The sequence below is a fragment of the Lagopus leucura genome, unplaced genomic scaffold, assembly GCF_019238085.1.
Source record: "Lagopus leucura isolate 7727_CA_CO unplaced genomic scaffold, USGS_WTPT01 59946-1_obj-0_obj, whole genome shotgun sequence".
Classification (NCBI taxonomy): domain Eukaryota; kingdom Metazoa; phylum Chordata; class Aves; order Galliformes; family Phasianidae; genus Lagopus; species Lagopus leucura.
This window is the reverse complement of record NW_024963792.1, coordinates 4245-23758: the sequence shown is the minus strand read 5'-3', so window position 1 is coordinate 23758 and position 19514 is coordinate 4245. Positions and strand designations below refer to the sequence as shown.

The 19514-nt window shown below is 57.5% G+C and overlaps 2 protein-coding genes across 5 annotated transcripts; one reads left to right on the top strand and one right to left on the bottom strand.

Moving 5' to 3' along the window:
• Positions 1-4731: 4731 nt before the first annotated feature.
• LOC122191355 (pyroglutamyl-peptidase 1) lies at positions 4732-13374 on the bottom strand. 4 transcript variants are annotated; one of them, XM_042891612.1, is made up of 6 exons: positions 12891-12988; positions 10975-11027; positions 7884-8000; positions 7475-7499; positions 7267-7393; positions 4732-6671 (listed from the first exon to the last, which is right to left on the bottom strand). In XM_042891612.1, exons 1-6 carry the CDS (start codon positions 12922-12924, stop codon positions 6479-6481), a joined length of 549 nt encoding a protein of 182 aa, XP_042747546.1. In that variant the 5' UTR covers positions 12925-12988; the 3' UTR covers positions 4732-6478. The 4 variants fall into 4 exon arrangements, with proteins under 4 accessions (XP_042747546.1, XP_042747547.1, XP_042747544.1 ...); XM_042891613.1 differs by lacking the exon at positions 12891-12988 and adding an exon at positions 13299-13374 and having other exon boundaries at positions 7267-7499; XM_042891610.1 differs by having other exon boundaries at positions 7267-7499.
• Positions 13375-13576: 202 nt separating this feature from the next.
• LOC122191357 (U6 snRNA-associated Sm-like protein LSm4) lies at positions 13577-19113 on the top strand. Its single transcript, XM_042891614.1, has 5 exons — positions 13577-13634; positions 13767-13808; positions 13907-14005; positions 16130-16313; positions 18555-19113. The coding sequence occupies exons 1-5, from the start codon at positions 13632-13634 to the stop codon at positions 18641-18643; spliced, it is 417 nt and encodes a 138-aa protein (XP_042747548.1). The 5' UTR covers positions 13577-13631; the 3' UTR covers positions 18644-19113.
• The last annotated feature ends 401 nt before the right edge of the window (positions 19114-19514 follow it).

The following is a 19514-nucleotide window of genomic DNA, read 5'->3' as shown; positions in this document are numbered from 1 at the left end:
TGGATGGATGGATGGATGGATGGATGGATGGATGGATAAATGGATGGGTGGATGGATGGGTGGATGGGTGGACGGATGGATGGACGGACAGGTGGATGAATGGAACCCCTCAGTTGCCTTTGTGCTGCCTTTCCCTGCCCTCAGCTTCTGCCTGCCACACTTTTGGTTCCTCTGGGCCATTTCCTGAGGCAGCACTGCTGTCAGAGCCAACTTTCCTCGAGTGCTGCATCCCAGCTCAGTGTGCCACCACTGGGCTCTGCACGGCCACATCCCCATCCCCGCAGCAGGGACAGGCATGCAGCAGCTTTGTGGGGTGAGCAGCAGCCATATGGAGCTGCTGAGGGCACAGGGCTGCCACGGGGCAGCTCAGCTCCCAGCAGGATGGCAATGTGCAATGCAGGATCTGAGTTGTGCAGGTGGCTGGGAAAGCTCCCATCCTGTCAGCCATCGCAGCACACATCCATCGAGCGCGACGCAGTGAGTTCTGGCCCTCACAGCTCTGCTCTGGCAATGCGTTTTTGGGGAGGTGGGCGCTCCGTGTGCTGCCATCCCCCCCACGTGTGGTGCACGGAGGGTCGCGTGGAGCATCAGAGCTTTTGCAAAGCCGGATGTTTTCCTCCCAGAGGCGCCAGCGGTGAAGCCGGAAATTTTACAGCCAGGCAGCAGCAATAAAATTTGTGCTTTCAGAGCAGCATTTGCGGAAGCTGAATGATCTGTTGGGAAATTCTCCGGCGTGTCCTCGCCAGCCTGCACGACCAGAGCATGATCAGAGCATCCCCCCGCCTCCATCAGCACTGCGCTGCCGCCGGAGGTCGCACGGAGGAATTTCCTGCCTTTATCATGGGCGAAGCGCAGCCCGGAGCCCAGGGCACTGCGGAGCACAGGAAGGTGTCACTCGGCTCCCCCTGCACATCTCTGGCAGGATGAGGTCCAGCACCGTGCTGCCATGGGAACCCATCGCATCCACCTGCAGCTCTGCGCAGCGCAGCGACCCAACAGCAGGAGGAAGGGGAGGGGAACGGGGCAGCACCACTTCCCCAGCGCTGCCTGCGGCGCCCCGAGGAGGCTCCCACTTCTCCATGCTCTGCCAGCACCACGCGGTGCCCAGAACTGCAGTGACAGTGGGCATTCGAGGTCTGGGCGGCATCACCGCACGCAGCTTTGCTCTCTCAGAGGAATGGATTTGGGCACGGAGGGCTCAGAAACGACGGCTGCAGCCCAGGGTGCAGCGTCCCGAGTCCTGCCTGTGCCGTCATGGTGAATGTGCACAACAGAACCCTCCTGACCTTTGGCTATCTGTAAATAGATGGGCCGGATCAGGTGAGCGCAGGCAGCCTCGGTGCTGCTGCAGCAGGAGTGGGACTGACTGCTCTCCCTTTGTTCTGCTTACGGCATTCACCAAAAATGAGACTTCTGCTCCACTTGGAAGCGACGCTGCGACCTGACGGCACGCACGGCTCAGCCCACCCCCGGACCCCTTCGCCTGTGCAAGGCAGGAAATTGCTCAAACCCTACGGCCAAAAATGGAAATCTCATCCTGGATGGTGCCGTTCACCGCCCAGCAGCGGGGCTCTGGGCAGCAGGACGCCCCCATCCCCACAGATGAGGCAGCGCGGAGCTCCTCAAAGCCATTCCTGTGTGAGAGCCCCAGTGCACAGCGCTGCCATGGGAAAGCTGGGGGTTCTCGTGGTGTCTGGGCACTGCTGGGCACTGTGAGCAGGGGCCAATAAGAGCTCCTGTCAGTGGGGTGGGGAGCAGCCAAAAGGAGAAGAGAACAGAGGGAAGCGGCTGCAAGCCCCCACTCCAAGCTCCCCCCTGGGTGGGCTCTGGGCAATGAGAAGTGCTTTGAGATTTGGAGCAGCTGGCGAGCGGCCCCAAAACCACTGCGGGGTGGAGGGATGGACCCTGCTGACACCCCTGGGGGTGTTGGGCCCCCGGGGGTCCCCAACGCTGTCGGTTCATGGCTGAGCTGGGGAGAGGCGCCAGCTGGCCAACATCCCAACGTCCCACCTCAGCCAGGAGGATGGAGGAGGAGGAACAGAGCGGCTCCCGGAGGGGCGATGCTGGGGGAAGGGTCTGCCTGGAGCTGCTCTGCAATGAGACCCTCCAGCATCGCCCCAAGCCACGGCCAAGGAATGCATGCAGGGTGCGTGGGGCCCAAGAGCAGCAGCTCCCATGCAGGGAGCTCAGATTGCAACACCGCATGACATCAGCGGCACCTCGTGAGCCAGCTTCAGCCCAGCGTTGCATCAGCACAGCAGGCACGTGAGCACCTGGCCCTGCATCCCCAGGCTGAGCTGTGCGACACGGAGCAGGCAGACTCCCCAAGGCCAGCAGGATTCCCTCCCTGATCCCCTCCTGCCACAAAGCTCGGAGCAGAGGCAGCGTTGGCCATCAGTGCCCCCCGTTGGGCAGTGCATTTTTGGGGCACTGCTGCAGCCCCCCAGCAGCATCCATCTCAGCGCTTCACTGCCGGAGTCAGGAGCAGAATGGATCCATGCTGGGCTCACAGACGAAGCACAGGGCAGCGTTTGCTCCCCCGAATCACAGGTTCACAAGAATGAGCAGCTCAGGTGGATGCTGTGCCTTCCTCTCCATGATGGGATTTCCTGCGGTGCCACAGCACGGCACACTGCAGCTCCGTGGTTCACATCCTTCCTTCCTGCCCTGCTCCAGCCCCACGTGGGACTTCGTGCCCAGAGCAGAGCTGCAGACAAGCTGCTCCCACCCCCCAAAAGGCACCTCCAGAAATCCAAATCCCGTTCAAGAACAGCGTGAGGCAGAGTTAAACTCTTTATTTACTTTGAAACACGGGTTTAAGTTCTCAGTTACAAAGTCCAGTGGAGCAACAGCGAGCAGAGGGAATGCGAGTGGCCCTTTGTGACACAGCCCTTCGTGGCACACAGACTGGTAGGGGTTACAAGGCACTGCAAGAACACACTGTGGAGAACAGAAGCCCCCACAGATTTGAAGCTGTAGCTTCAGGAGTCCTGCGAGCACAGATGGGCAACACCAGAGAGCTCCACTCAGCCCGCAGCGACGTCGGCACAACAGGAGGGCGGGGGGCAGAGCAGCACTAGGACACACAGCACCTCAGGACAGACAGAACCCCAAAGGTTCGCTCTCCCCAAGCAATGAGGATCCCCCCCCCCCTCCCTTTCCCTTTGTCACATCCCAGTGCGTTGCAGGAAACCCCCAGAGCCCAATGCAGTGCGGCTCATGGAGAGCACAAGGGGGTGAAGGAGCTGGGAGCCCCCAACGCTCCGCTCTGCTCCCCCAGCGCAGGACAAGGCACTCCCTGTTCATCAAAGTAAACATTTGCAATGGAAGAAGCTGGTGCAGTGTGAGACCTGAACGCGTGGTTAAGGAGCACGGAGTTGTGTTTGAGGGCAGCGCGCAGCTTCGTTCCCTAGCGTTAATTCCTGTTGGGTGTTTGCTTCTCTGCTTTGCCTTCAGACAGATGGACAGAGCAGCTCTCGGCTTTCTGCTCGCTCAATGAACTGCCAGCATCCTCAGCTTTGTTGGAGGTCTGGCAGAACACCACCAGGGCCTCGTCAGGCACCAACCAGGCACGGACACAACCTGTAAGTGCACTTATACCACTTTGCTGCTGCAAAGAGCCACCTGCTGCCCACCGGCACCCGCTTCAAGCAGCCCAATTCAGAGCCACGGGACACAGCAGCACAGCACCCTGTGCTGGAACTGAGGCACTGGAAGGTTCAGCATTGCCTGCGAGGTGCTGAGACTCCGAATGCGACACCTGAGCGCGCTGCTGAGGTCAGTAAACATGAAGGAAAGCGGCTCCCCCCTGCAGACCCCCCCCTCTGCTCCCGCATGAAGACGGTGCTCGGTTTGAATCCGCTCTGAGCTCTTCTCACAGCTCTCAGCCTCCACCCTCAGCCCCACACCACAACCACAGAACACCTCCCACCATCCCTCCACACTTCTGTCCCTCCCCTCTGCTGCTGTGCTCGGACACAGTCGGGTTGGGGAGAGCTCCAAATCAGCAAGAACTGCTTCTGCCACGCCTGGGTTTGGCACCGCGGTGACGCAGAGATGCCAGCAGCTTTGGGCTGCGCCCTCAGCCTCCCCACCGAGCATCCTGCAGGTAAAGGAGCTTTGAAGCTCGTATTTCCTTTTTGCTGTTTCGTACAACAGATGATCGTGTGGAGCCCAAAGGCAACACCTCCCCACATCGCAGCCCCCCAGGGATGAAGGAGTTCTCGGGTACCTGGAGCTCCTCAACGCCTTCTGCAGCGTTTAATAACCAAAACCCTGACACCAACGACCCCCCCAGCACCGCAGCCAGCCCTGCTCCCCTCCACCACCACCTCAATACGTGGCACCAGAGCCCACATGGGAACCCCCCCTCATTCTCTCTCCCACACAAAACGCCCTCACCCCACTTCTCAGCTCACCACCACAGACCATTCTGATCCTGAAGCACCGCCTTCAAACATCACCGACCGCAGGCGCCGCCGCCAGCACTCAACCCGACCGACCCACGCTCCTTCGTGCGCCCACCTGCAGCCAGCAGTGGGGCTCCATCAGTGCAAACCAGCAAATCCCCTCCGCTGATACCTGGCAGACAAAGCAGACGCTCAGCAGCCCCGCATCGCTTCTGAACCACAAACACCCCGAGCTGCAGAGACCCCCAGGGGCCACCGCCATCACCGACGGCAGAGAAGCGCTCAGAATCAGTTCATCCAACAACAACGACAACGAAAAAGCTTTAAAAACAAAGCAAAAGCGTTTAATTTAGGTCAGATTAAACAAACTCAGCTCAACGCCATCTTTAAAAGGTTTCGCTACCCGAAACGCCGCTACCGCCCCAACACCCTCTGAGGACTAACCAGCCACAAAATAATCAGGAAACCCAACAGATTATACAATAAATTACGTCTCTAAGGGACTGCCAGCACAGGAGCTCTGCCACAAAGACCCAACGCAGCATCTCCCCTCTCTCATAGCCCAGCAGCTACGACAGACCAACAGCTCCTCTCAAGCGCATTGGAGCCGCACGAAGAGCTCGACTATTTGGGAGCTGCCCCGAGCCACAGATACTTAAACTAAATATTAAATAGAATAAATTACACATCTGAAAGCCTGCCATGACCTGACGGGCACTGCGTGGTGTCCCAGTGCCAAGGACAGCATTGACTTGGAAGGCAAAGTGGGGCAGGACAGCGTTCCCCCCCCCCGCACCCAAGGCAGGTCGGATGGGGCCCTGGGCAGCCTGGCACCGTGTGAAAGGTGGAGGCTGGCAGCCCTGCGTGCAGCAGGGGGTTGGAGCTTCACAATCCTTCCAACCCAAAGCATTCTATGATTCCCTGCACCCAGTGCCTCTGCTGTGGGACCCGAGGCCCATCCTCACTGCGGCAGAACCATTCATCACCAGGAAAACAGAAGGAACGATGCTCCAAACCTTGCACAAAGATTATTCTGTACGTGGTTTTACATGCAAACGGCCAGCAGCTGCGCGTGGGCTCCCAGAGCAGCTCTGAGATGCGAGGTGCCCTTTGGCAGCTCTCCCTGGCAGCCACGTGGCAGCGCCAGCGATGGGCACTGAAGTTAAACATTACTCCCCACCCAACCTTTAACGGGAACAAAAGTTCACAGCGAAGGAAGTTATAAATTACTCAGCCTTCGCCTTAAAAATAACAGCCAGCACCAAGAGATCGCGATAAAGATCTCCTGCGGAGAAAGTGGCCTTTAGCAGAGCTCCTCCGCAGCGAGCCGGGCGCTGAGCGCAGCGTGGGGCCGGGAGGGCAGCCCTGAGCCAGCACTGAGGACGCCTGGAAGGACTTGGTGTGAGCTCAGATCGCTCCGTGTACAAACAGCCATCTGAGCCGCGACCCAACACGCAGCCTTTCCACCTGCAGCCGCAGCAGCAAGGCCCCCCATGGAGAAAGCAGCCACCTTCTCCGTTCAAAAGCAGTTTCTGAGGCCCCTCGTCCCCAGCAAGCAGTTTTGTCGTTTTCTCACGCCGTCCCAACTAATTTCAGTTGCACTTTCGCATTAGGACCTACAATTTGGGCCAACGAGGAGAAACGAAATGAGACAGAAGGAAAGCAAACCTTCCAACTCAACAAGCAGTCGTTAAAAGACGGGGCTATCGATTCCCTGCACCCAAACACTGAGCCTGGCCAAGGAACTTCCCTTCTGTGCAGGCTGGCAGTGCTCAGCAGCCATCGCTTGGCCAGAGATGAGCTGTGGGGAAAGCACGGCACGCGTGCTCCAGGAATGAGCAGCTGCAGGTGTTGTGTTAGAGAAGGGATCTCAATTTCTTCATTGAAATACACACGTTTGGCCAAAAGAAAAAAAAAAGAGAGAAGAAAAAAAAGTCAATTTCTGGACGTGGGGTTTCCATTTTTGAAGTCTCCAATCCTCGCTCCGTACGTCTCGCACACAGCGTTCCTCCCACACCTCAGGGGGGGAAGTTTAGGAAGTGCAACAGCAGGACGGCTCCCGCCTGCTTTCAGTGTTCGTGCTGACAATTGATTTTGTCTTCAGAATGCTCCAAAACGTCGAGCATCTCCTCGATGATGGCCTGCAGCGCCCGGCCCAGCTGCTCCGCGCTGTACGGCTTCCCCAGCGGAGGCACATGAACAAAAGCCGACCTCCCGCAGCTCTGGTATAAGGAAGTGTAGTAAGTGAAGTCACACAGGTACCTGAAACATAAAAACAGAGCTGATTTAGCAACATGTGACAAATAAAGCGTGCAAACTGCAGGACACAGCGAGCCGTGTTATCGCTTGGCGTTGCATCAACATCCTGCAATAAAAAGCGCAATGCAAGTCAGGCTGAAGCAGCGGCACGCTCACAGCACCTAAACTAGGACAAAACACAAGGCTGCGTGCTTTCCCAGCACCAGTGTGTGACCACGGGACAGAGCAGTGCCAGCACTGAGTGTAGCTGAGCACACAGTGAGCAGGCACTGCAGGCACAGCACGCACTGAGAGACAGCAGGCACTGCAGGCACTGCAAGCACAGCAGGCACTGCAAGCACAGCAGGCACTGCTGGCACTGCACAGACTGCAGGCACTGCAGGCACTGAGAGACAGCAGGCACTGCAGGCACAGCAGGCACAGCAGGCACAGCAGGCACAGCAGGCATAGCAGGCATAGCAGACACAGCAGGCACAGCAGGCATAGCAGGCACAGCAGGCACAGCAGGCACTGCAGGCACTGCACAGACAGCAGGCACTGCACAGACAGCAGGCACTGCAGCAGGTACCTGCTTCCCGCAGATCACTTTGCCCCATACCTGCCAGCATCCTTAGAGATGGTGACGGTGACGTCCAGCCCCAGTGCTGAGACCCTCCTGCAAACCACGTCCATGTCAATGATGGAGTCGATGCACTCTGGGCCGCCTTCGACGCAGCACTGAGAGCCTGGGCAGAAACGGCAGTTGTCTAAGCCCTTATAACCCACATTATGGCCACACTTCTCCAGAGTGACAGTGGTAGCCATACCCGACACACCTACATGCACCACCAACTGCGAGAGAAAAGAAACACGTTACATCAACCAGCAGCCCGCAGTGCACTGAGCACCAGCAGAGCCTCCACCTGAGCCCCTGCACGGCCAGCACACAGCCAGCCACTGTAGCAACCGACGGCACGAAACCATTCTCGTTTTGTCCCCAGTCCTCAGCTCTAATTAATTACAGCACAGAGCGGAGCTGCCCTGGCAGCCCTGCGTGCTGAGCTCCCGTTAACTGCAGCACTGCACTTTGAGCCACAAAACGCTGCAAATCCAGGTGTTTGGAAAGAGCAAAGGATGCAGCAGAGGACGCAGCACCGAACGCAGCTGGCAGCACAGAGCTGCACGGTGCTCACTGCACACATGTCAGCTCCATCTCTTCTCCCTTCACTCACTCACTTGTGGACTGTGCTTTTTCCACAGTGCAGGGATGAGTCTCTGCACTGTCTGATATTCCACCGGGACTTCATAGACATGCAGATCCACGCCATCTCGCAGCCCGAGCTTCTCCAGCTCCTAGGAACACGTGGGAAGGAAGGAACAGAGCAGGGTGGTCAGGTACAGGTGGGGCAGCGCTGGGTGAGCAGTGTGAACATGCACTGCTGGGAGCACAGTGCAGAACACGCAGGACCTACACAGCTCCCCCCAAAGCCACGGCACAGCAGTGACAGCTCTCCTGCTGGTTTCATCTCACAGAAGAGTGGGGTCCCATGAAGGAGAGGCTGAAGGACAGAGCTGTGAGGGCCTCAGGGCAGCCCCCTGCCTGCGCTCACACGGTTTGTTCTGCTCAGGCAGCGCAGGGCTGAGCAGTCTGACTGCACTGAACTGATGGGAGCTACACCAGCAACTCCCACGCTAAAAAAAAATACATGAAAATAATAAGGAAAAGGGTTGGCTTCATTATTTTCAGCAGTGACTCCTATTCAGTTCTCGGAAGAAGCAGACGAAGCAGCAGTGAGAGCAGCCCCAGCTGCTACCTGCATGAGAGCAGCAGCCATCAGTCTCCCCTCCTGCTCCAAGGATTGGGCAGGCGAGCTGCAAAGGCTCCCTGCACTGAGTCCTGCATGACAACCAGTGATGCTAAGTGACATTTCACCACATCTTTGCACAAATCCACCTTCCAAACGCTGGCTGCTTTACCCAGCACCTTAACGAAGTCACTTGTTCACACATGAGAGCACTCACACACAAGGCAGCCTCTTTAGGAACAGCTCTGCAGCGTTACTTGTAGGAATTCATCACTGCTCCTCCACGGAGCTCCCGAATCCCAGCACTCTGCACTGCTCACAGCTCCCTCTCACAGCCCTCCACTCTCTAATAAAGATGTACTCTGGCCCCCAGACAACTCATTATCCACTGCCTTGTATACCTGACAAACACAGAAAAACGAACACGTCTGACCCATTCCCTGACCCCCGGACAATGGGCTTCTTTGTGAGCCCTTAATATCCCTATCAGGTCTGTCTAGACACCCTGACAGCCATTGTGCTGCTCCCTGACCTCTCCACTGAGCCCCGGCACAGCCAGACGCGCTCTGCTGGGATGGGATGGGGATGGTGGGATGGGGATGGGGATGGTGGGACAGGATGGTGGGACATGATGGTGAGATGGGGATGGTGATGGTGGGATGGGATGGTGGGATGGGGATGGTGGGACAGGATGGTGGTTCAGGACACACCTGGGCCATGCTGGCACCGCATCCCGCACCACTTCCTGCACAGCTGCCGAGAGCCTCCAACCAAACGTTACAGAGATCAAAGCGTGGCACAGCACAGGTGGGAGGCAGAGCGTTACTGCTGCGAGCTGTGAGGAGTTATCAGCCCCTCTGATCCATCTGGGATCTCTCTCCCGAGCACCCAGCTCATTTATTTAGCCCTTTTTATTTAACGCCCCTGAAGGTGAGGCATTCTCTGTGTTCACTGTGTGTAAAAAATAACGGAGCTTCAAAACTGAGCAGTGACACCAGGAGTTCACAGAATCGCACAGCTTCAGTGCAGGAAAAGCCACCACAGCTGTGCTCTGTGTCAGAGCCCAAACAACACCAGGAAAGAAAAGCAGGGAATCTTATCCTGGGGATGCGGGATAATAAAAGATGCAATAAAGCAGAACTGGCTCAGCCCCGGAGCTAGAAAGGATTTAGGAAGATTGTTTAATTGATTTTTCTTCTATTAAAATGCAGATCACACCGTCTGGGGCTCAGCAACTCAGACGCCTTTGTGTCCATGCTGCTCCATGAGGGCCCCGTCTGAGCCGCACAAAGCCCACCTCGGCCGGCTCAAAGCCGTGCTGTTCCTTTTTGTCTGGGCCCCTCGGGCTGAGACGGGGTGAGGGGAGGGGGATGTGGGCACACAGCGCTCCTGGCTGCAGGATGGACCGCAGGGAGGTGGGTCCTGCTGCTGCTTTCCCTTCCCAAAGCAGCCCTGAGCAATGCGAGCTGAAGACGCGCTCAGTTGGTTCGGCGTGGGGCTGCTCCTCGTCGCGCATCAACGTCAGCTTTGCTCCTGCAGGAACAGCACAGCACCCGCCTCTCATCCTGTCCCACACACACAGCGCCCTGCTGGGCATCTCTAGCAGAAAACCAGGAAACAAGAGCTGACGTGGCGTGAGGAAGAAGCAACCAAACCAACGGCCTGATGGCCGCCCTTCAGTAACACGCCGTCCTCCCCAGCCTTGGCTGAGCAACTCGGGTGCATTCAGCCCCAGAGGCTCTCAGAGCCAAAGGTTTCCTCTCCCCTCACCAGTCAGCGCGTTGGACATCTGGACATCGGCTGACTGTAATTGATTAGAGCTTGAGATTTAATTTAAAAGCATTCTGAAGAAGATATTAATCCCCGAGCTCTGAAGGGAAGAGAGACGTGTTGGGGAGAGAAGCAGATCCAGTTTCCCGGGCAGCTGTACTAAAAGGCACCGTGAATTCCCAACGGCTTTGTCATTAACCACCTCCAGGAGCAACAAATAAGGGAGAATCGGGAGAACGTGACAGTGCTGCCCAAGCTGATGCTTTACAGAACATCACAGAGCGCCCTCAGCCCTGTTTAGCAGGGCGTTCTGATCTGCTCAAGCAATGCCACTCCATGAGCACTTCAACCACGGCCCCACGTGCTGAGCCCCATTACAGCTGGGAGGGCTTAAAGGTCAACCTGCTCACCCAGACCCAGGCTGCAGCGGAGAGAGAAACGTACAAATTCCTTTCTGTTTATTTATTTTGAATTCCCTCTGCTAAGTGGTGGAGAAAGACTGCGGGCTCCGTGCACCGTTTAACTCCTCTGAAGCGCAGGGAGTCAGCCTGGGGGCTCCTTATCTGCCTCTGCTCTACGAACCCAATCTCACCATGTTCTACCAGCATGGGGATTGTAGAGGTGGACAAAACATCACCCAGCTGAGTGCCTGGACACGGGGCGAGCCGGCCTCAGTGGACAGAGCAGAATCAGGGCTGAAACGCGTGCAGGCAGGGGACGGTGCTGCTCCAAGGCCGAAGTTACAGCCTTACCTGCACTGCAATCCAGCTGGCGTTGACGGCGTGCTCTCCAAAGGGTCCAAACCCTGAAAGAGAAGAAAAGCCCCCGGTGAGCAGCTGAGCCCTGCAGCTTGGACTGCAGCTGCCCTCTGCACTTCTTGGATTTATGTGCTCTGAAAGAAAACCCACTGCTTGTAACACCCAGTCCCTACTGGAGGTGCATTTTCTCCTTGCTGACCAGGCTAGGAACACTTGTTAGCTACAGAGCAGTGGAGTGATGGCACAGAACGAGGATCGTGATTGGAGCTTCTAACCCTGACAGTAACAGCCCACAGCAGATGCTTCCACAAACAAGTCTGCCTCCAGTGCCCCTCTGCTCACACCTTCACCAACATCTCTGCTGCCTTAAGAGGAACCAACCAGAGCACTGCTGACCCTCCTACACTGAGCACCAAAGGTTATGACAGCACTATAAAAACACTTAACTCCCCTCATCTGCATTTCCTAATGAGTAACTCAGAGTTAACTAGTAATCCATAACATCTTTTCCTGAGCAAGCACACAAAGGTTAGGCATTTATCTGGGCGCAGGGTCAATATGCTCTAATTTAAGATGTCAGAGCTACCCCACGAGCCCAATGCAATCAGGAGGCACACATTTCATCTAAGCTGAAAGGACCGAGAGGGACCACAAATATTACATGACACACTAATGGAAACCTCCCGTGTGCTGCCAGCAGAAGGCGAGGGCTGAGGTTACGCCGTGCAGGATGGCGCCGGGGCTTTGCACAGCATGGGCTCAGCGGGCCGGCCATCTCAACCAAAGCCTCCAAGTTGAACCACAGTCAGTATCTCCCCAGAATAAATCTCCTGGAGGCTCCCACGAGATCCAAATGCAGACGTTGTTTCCCCACAGCGATGAGAGACACCGAACACAGCCTCTCGTTAGGACGGCTTCTCTACAAAGCACACCGGAGGGCTGCAGTTCTCCAGGTGCCCCCAGCGTAACCAAAACCTCTCGTTCTGAGCCCAGCTGAGCCGGCACAAAGCCCCTCTCACTCATCTCCGCACCGATTCCTTTCACGGCAGATGAGCAACTTTCTCTGCAGCACCAAACTGGCCGCAGCCATCCCATCCCACATCCACCACAGGGCCCTGCAGGCACACAGCACTGAGCCCTCCGTGCAGACCTGTACGGGATTATCTCCTTACGGAGTTCTAAAAGAGAAACGGCACAGGAATGAGGCTTGCCCTCAGCGTGACACGCACAGCACTGAATGGGAACTCAGCGTGACATCGGCCATGTGCTATCACGGGCAGATCCAGCGAAATAAGCTCTGAATTTTAGAAGCAGTTCCCCCCCGGTGCAGAAGACGGGAAACAAAAGTACTGCGGGGATCGGGGGGAGCTCTCGGCTGACGGGTTGTGTCTGCTCACCGCTCAGCGCAGCCCCCGGGCTGGGAACGCTGCGCTGTGACACGCGGGGACCGCGCTGGCCGTGGGGCCGCTGCTCTCGGGACACCGAAAGGGTTCGTGGCACGGGGATGGAGGCGGCACGGCGTCCCCAGGCACCAAACCCCCTCCGTTCTCCCGCAGTCCCCCGGACCTCCTCAGGGCGAACCGGCGCCGGTCCCCGCTGCAGCCCCTCGCAAAGGAGCGCGGCAGCAGCACCCCCCCCCCCCCCCCCAAGGCAGCCCGCAGCCCGCACCCCTCGGCAGCACCTCGTGCCCCGGGCAGCTCCTGCCAGCCCCTCCCCAGCCCCGCACCCCCAGCGGGACCCCAGGGCTCACCTCACACCCCCCCGATCTCCCCCGTGCCCCTCACCGCCCCCCTCCCCAATCCCGCAGCGCAGCCCCCAGCGCCTGCCACCGCCCCCCGCTTACATAAGGGAAGCGGAGCCCACCTGGCCGCCCCCTCCCCGCTCTCCCGCCCCGGTCCCGCCGCCCGTACCCGTCACCACCACCGCCCGCCGCGGTTTCTCCATCTCCGCTCCCACCCTGCCCGCGGCCGCACCGCACTGAGCGAGCGGCTCCGCACGGTCATAGAGCGCGCTCCGCCCCGACGCCCAGAGCGGCGCCGCGCGGCCATAGAGTGCGCGCCGCCCCGACGCCCAGAGCGGCCCCGCGCGGCCATAGAGTGCGCGCCGCCTCGCTGCCTAGAGCGGCTCCTGAGCGCCGCTTGCGCCGCCGGGAGAAAAGCGCGAGGCCGGGGGTAGCGGCCAACTAGGCCGCCTCGACTCTGGGTCCCCCCGAGCTCCTGGGGCGGCAGCGGAGGTGGAGCGGTCCGCAAGGGTCTGAGCCCAGAGCCGCCTCACGGGCTTATCGCGAAAGCGCGGGCTCGAGCTAGTTAAACCCGTACAGAACGCTACGGTGGTTTCACGCCCAGCTTTCCCGATCCTGCTGGGCTCGTGCTGGTGGAGTCCTGAGAGGAACGGAACGGAACGGAACAGAACAGAACAGAACAGAAAGGGCCAGCTGGGAGCGCCGCCGCTTCCCGCCCCGCTTTTCAATTTACGGCACTGTCGTGACGCTGCGGACCGGCAGCCCCGGCGATGCTTTACGGCAGAGGTCGGGTCCCGCGCGTTGATTGGCTCCGCGGGGGCCGCGCCGCGCTCTGATTGGCCCCGCGCGGGGCCGGGGGCGGTTTGAGCGGCAGTGCCGGGCGCGGCGGCGGCTCCGCGGTTCCGGCACGATGGTGAGTGCGGGTCTGGGCCGGGCGGCGGCGGGCGGCGGGCCTGGGAATTCCCGCCGCTCTGGGGAGTCTGTGTGGAAATACAGGCGGTCCCCGCGCCCCGGTTCCTGAGGCCTCTCTCTCTTTCCCCCGCAGCTGCCCCTGTCGTTGCTGAAGACGGCGCAGAACCACCCCATGGTGAGTCCCGGCCCTCCCGTCCCACTCCCGTTGCGGCCTCGGGCTCGGCGCTGTCCTGCCGGGCCCGGTGTCCACGTGGTGACCCCCGCTTCTTTCAGCTGGTGGAGCTGAAGAACGGAGAGACATACAACGGGCACCTGGTGAGCTGTGACAACTGGATGAACATCAACCTGCGGGAGGTCATCTGCACCTCACGGGTAAGGAGCGGCGCGGCTGCTCGGTGCTGGGACCCCCGTTGTGCCCAGAGACCCCCCGTGCTGGCAGCCCCTCACCTCCAGCCCTGCAGCTGAGTGGGGCTCGCAGAGATCCTCGCTCCTCTGTGTTGCTTTTGCCCCGAGTGTGAATGTAACGCAGCTATTTGTGAGCTGTAAGAAACAAATGAGCCCAATGGCGGTGCAGGGTGAGAGCGCTCGGTATGGAGGGCTGGTGACAGGTCCTGTTCTGGTGCCGAGCTGCATTCTCGGTGCCTGCTCCATGCAGTCCCATCAAGCACAGCGCTGGCTTTTGTCAGTGCCTGCCTCTCGCCCTCTAACTCCACTTCAAAAATAATCAGGGCCTCTTGTTTACCCGGGTTGTGCCTCGTCTGGTACTTTTGCCCATGGCCAAAGGTGCTCCAGAAGATTGGGATCTGTGCTTTGAGTTCTGACCTCAGCCAGAAGTGTCTGGTCTTGTCCCTGCCAGCCTGTGCCTGGCCACGTTCCCACTGCTGTCTGTGTCTGAGAACACCAGAGGTCTGTGGGAGAGGCTGTCAGGGAAACCCTTCTTCTCTGGAAAACCCTTCTGCAGCCTTTCGTGCCTGTTGGACCCACGGCAGGAAGGTATTGGCCAATACTGCTGCGGCACGGAGATGTTTGCACGTAAGCATGACCAAACAAATGTTTAAGAAGGACCTTAAGGGCAGGGAAGTGAGCCCTAAAAATGCGCAGATCCCCAAATTGGCAGGGCAGATAAATTCTGCGGGAAGGGGTGGCAGCGGCAAAGCCTTATTAGTGCTTGCAGGACGGGGGACGCCGGCCTTTAATACTGCTTCCTCAGAAAGCGGCTTTGTGCTGCTGGGGGCAGAGCGCTTCCTCAGCATTTATTCCCACCGAGCGCCCTGCAGTTCACTCCCAGCCCCGAATGCCCTCGCAGCGCTGCCGGAAGCCCTTCCTGGCGGCACGGTGGGGATCAGCCACTAGATGGCACGGAGCGGCGGCGGCTGTTTACCCCGGAGCTGGAACGAGGAAGCCGGGGACCTGGCTCCATCCCTTCCTGCTTCGGGAGCCAAAGTGCAGCCGGGCGGATCCAGGCAGGGTGGGGTTTTGCTGGGTGCCTGTTTGAAGAAGGCTGCTCCTCCGCCTTGTCTCGCGCACACGGGACTTGCCTGTGCGTGCGGCGTTGCCCCAAATAACTCCAGAGCGGAGGGGGGAACGACTTGATCCTGGAGAGGTGAAACGAGGCATTCTGGTTTCACCCACTCCCCTGGGACAATCGTGGACGCTTTGTCCACGTGTGATGGTTGTGAGGAGCCCGTGTGCAGCCCAGCCCTGCAGCAGAGCAGAGCAGAGCGCACGAGGCTCCGTCCCTCCTCCCGTTTACATCAGTTGTTATTCAGCTTTCACATGCAGTTCCTATTCCCACAGCCACAGGAGCTGAAGCCCAGATGGGCCGTGGCCTAGCAAAGCCCTGAAACTGCCTTAAACAAAACACAGAGGCAGCTGCTCCGTCACTTGGCACCCGAAGGTTTATTTTAACGCGATCTTTAAGCTCTTGTTTTCCACAGCCGCGGTTCCTGCGCGCTGCTGGGCACAGCCCACACCCAGCTGGACACTGCCCTGCTGCTCAATCCACAGCGCAGAGGAGTGCAGTCGTTAGGTGACTCTGGCTGGGGTTTCTGCAGGGGAAATGTGTGCCTTTGCCTCTGCTGGAACAGCCCTGCGTTGCCGGAGTTCGGTGCTCGCAGCAGCTGTGTGTAACTCGCCACGTTTCCCTCTCCAGTCCCACTTTCGATTCTCTTCTTGTATGAGAGGCAAAGGGAAGGTGCTGTTTCCTCAGCCTCTTCTTCCTTCGTTTTCTGTGAGAGTCAAAGGCAGTTGTTGGCAGTTGGACGGGCTGAAACGTCAGTGGCTCGTGGCTGAACGCCCCCCACCCCCAGCAGGCTGCAGGGCTGCGTGTTTTGGAGAGAAAAGAGGAATTTCACAGCTAATTATGGCTTACACTTCCAGAAAAAGATTGTTGTATCTGTCACACTCTCCAGAAGTGATGGAAATATTCAAGTGCCAAAAAAGCAACGTAAGAGCACGTGGCCCTTGTTCTCAGCCTAACGCGCTGCTCCCCAACAGGACGGCGACAAGTTCTGGAGGATGCCGGAGTGTTACATCCGTGGCAGCACAATCAAATACCTGCGGATCCCCGATGAAATCATCGACATGGTGAAAGAGGAGGTGGTCTCCAAGGGCAGAGGCCGTGGGGGGATGCAACAGCAGAAACAACAGAAAGGCCGTGGCGTTGGAGGTGCTGGACGAGGTAACGACAATCCTTTCTGCTTTTCAGTTCAGAGAGGGGTGGCTGGAATTCCTGCCTTTGAATTTCACTTGTTGTGCAAGGAAGGGCCGATGCTTCTCAGCTTTGAACCCGGAGCTGTTGATCTGTGAGAAGCTGGAGCTGCTGCTGGGCAAGATCTAGTTGAGTGAGTGTGTTGTCTGGCTTGAAAGGCAGCCTCTGCCAAAGAGCAGTGAGGAGACGTGCCAGGGATGAGCCTCGTTCCTGGGCTGGGCAGGAGCTTAAGAGACTCCGTCTGTTTGTGCCCCTCCTGGCTGCTTGCAGAACGCGGCCCCACCAAACTCCTGGTGTCTGTTAGCTTTGCAAACCTGGGAGGGAAACAAGTGGCTGTTCTGTCTGAAATCAGACTTGAATTTGGCCACCCTCGTGGTAGGAAAAGGCCACCTTTACTGCCATTAGGATGGGGCTCCTCATCCTGCGGTCTGCCGATTTCTTCTTTATTTTTAACCTGTTCTCTGAAGGTTTGTTTTCTTCCTGCTCCAAATTAATATTTCTTGTTTCTGATAAAAGGTTGCCACTTACACAGAAATAGGCTGACCCAGCTCTCCCTTCCTCGTTCCATTTCTCGTGGCTGGGTTATCTTGGAGCACTTCAGCCTGGGGAAATATTTGCCCTTTCTGAGCACAGTGCTGCTGGATGCCCAAGCAGCATTTCTCCCTTGTGCTCACACCTCCTGCCACGTCTTTGCAATTCACTTTGTGGTTGCTGTGCTCAGCCCCAGGGATCTTCAGTGTGGGCTGAGCCTGCAGTGGGAGCTTAAATGCCAGACAAACTTCCTTGCTACAACAAAACTGAGTTCAACTCGGGGGATCTGGGTTTTAAAAGGATCCACGGAGCGCCTTTAACGAGCAGCAGGATGTGAGGAGCCCCAGGAGAAGGCTGGGGGGGCCTGGTGTCACACTGGGACACACCAAGAGCTGCATCCACGTCTCCCAGGGACTGCAGGAGGAAAATCCCTCTGCCATGGCTGCTCCCTGTGCTGCCTCTGAGCACACAGGAGTGACCTTTACCATTCTGAAGGCGCCTTTTATTTTTCCTTCTTCCCTTTTTGGAGTCCAAAGCATTTGGCACAGCGGCTTTTTGGATACGGTTATTTGGACAAATGTTTTAGCTGAAGTATTTTCTGTGCTGTGGAAATATCCACCTTGTGGAGAGAGTTCTGTTTGAGGTGGAGTTCCCTGCTGTTTTGATGTGCAGCTTAAATTCGCTGATGGAATATTTTAAAGGGAAGCTTTGGCATTTGCTAATTAGCTAAGAGGTTTGGCTCTCATTACCGAGACATTAAGGGGGAAGAAAAAAAGGGCAGGACAATTTTGTTGAGAGGCCAGCAGGCAGAAGTAAAGCTATAATTGTGCAGGCAGTTGAAAGGATTATTGTTCCTGACACTGGTAATCCTTCGTCTTCTTGGCTTGCCCAGCGCAGAAGCAGTGCAGTCTCTGCTCAGCCTCTCAGGCTGCTCGCAGGGCTCCAGCTGCTTCCCAGGGGCTGCAGGGTTAGGAGCAGCCTCCTTCCACTCTGCTTTGGATGCATCTCAGCTGAACGAGCAGAGCTGCAGAGCGAGCCGCTCCGGTTGCCTGCAGCGGATCGGAGTGGGAGGCAGGGCTGCAGGCGTCAGCAGCTCTCAGGGCAGAGAGGAGCACAGCGCCGGGGCACCGGGGTGCCTGGGACTCATCACAGCCCCCAGGTCCTGCTGCCTTCGTGCTCCCTCTGCGTGCTGCTGGATCACCCCGTCCACAAGCGAGGCGGTGACAGACACGGATGTGTTTTCTCTGTTTTGTAGCCTTGAAACCGAGTCGCCCTCTTTGCTGCTTTTGGATTGGTTGTACAGCTTTCAGGGGCACAGCATGATGCTGATCCCACTGCTGACAGGCGCTCGGTTAAAACTGGGTCTCTCTGCCTTGGTTTCGTTTTCCAAAAGAGGTAAACTTGAATTTATGTCGATTCGCAGCCTGCCAGGGGGCACATTAAAGCACCAGAGAGGTACTGCTGAACTTGCTGGTGATGGGAGGTAAGCTTGTGCCCCTGGTGAACGCAGACAGGCTCTGGAGTTGGTGAGGGAGAAGTGTGAAAGTCGCCTCTCTGCCTCCAAGAAAGGCCACAGAACAATCCCACCTCTGGGCAAACTAACAAACAGCGAAGCTGTGGGAGATGTTACAGGCTCACTGTGATGCTGTTCTCTCTCTGCTCTTTCTCCTCACCCTGCAGGTGTGTTTGGGGGCCGTGGCCGAGGAATACCGGGCAGCGGAAGAGGCCAGCAGGAAAAAAAGCCAGGCAGGCAATCGGCGAAGCAGTGAGGGGCTGTGTGAGCCCCGGCCAGGGACAGAGCACAGCGCTCCTCGGTGCCACCTCAGGATGGCCATGGGTTCAAATCCTTCAACCTCTGCTCCTCCGTCAGTCGATCCGTGCCCGAATCGCGTTGTTCGGAAGCCCCTCGCTGTTCGATCTGATCAAGTGCAGCTCTGGGCTTCTTTTAGCCAGCCAGCCTGTAATTGGAAATGTTTAAAAAAGAACCGCTCGCGGTTAAGGACCTGACTTCAGCACTATTGAATCTGTTGGGATCTCTGTTTTAATTTACAAGCATCTCCTGGGCGCTGGGAGATCTGAGGCAAACGCTTTCGGGCTCGGTCGTGTGGCTGGTTTGGTTTTCATTTCGTTTTGTTTTCTAACACTTGGCACACAGCAATGTCTCGCCTGCTCACAGGCGCAGCGTTTTGGTTTAAAAGCACTGAACTTGAGGAGATGGTGCCTTTAGTGAGCGGCCGCAGGGGTTTGTTTGGTCGTGTTTGAACACAGCAAACTTTCAGGCTGCCTCCTTGCCCTCCTTTTGGGCAGTCTGTCTGTCTCTGGCCTTGGCTTAAAGGAGAACCAGCACAGATTTCGCTTTGGGCTTCAAGGGTTGTTTCCAAGAGAGCTTTGTGACAAGCGAGGGTTTCCCAATTAGTGTATAGCTAATTTGACTTCAGATTAGAAGTTCCCTTGAAAGGAAATGCTTCTCTGTGTTTTCTTCTGAAAGGCTGCAGCGCCCCTCGCTCCTCTCTGTTCGTTTTCAGGTTGTGTTTTCTTTTTTTCTTCCTGAAAGCAATCGAGCCGTTCAAACGAAATGTTCTGTTTCTTTTTCCCCGTGTCGAAGCTCCCTCCCTTGTGACACAGAGTCTGATTCCCAAC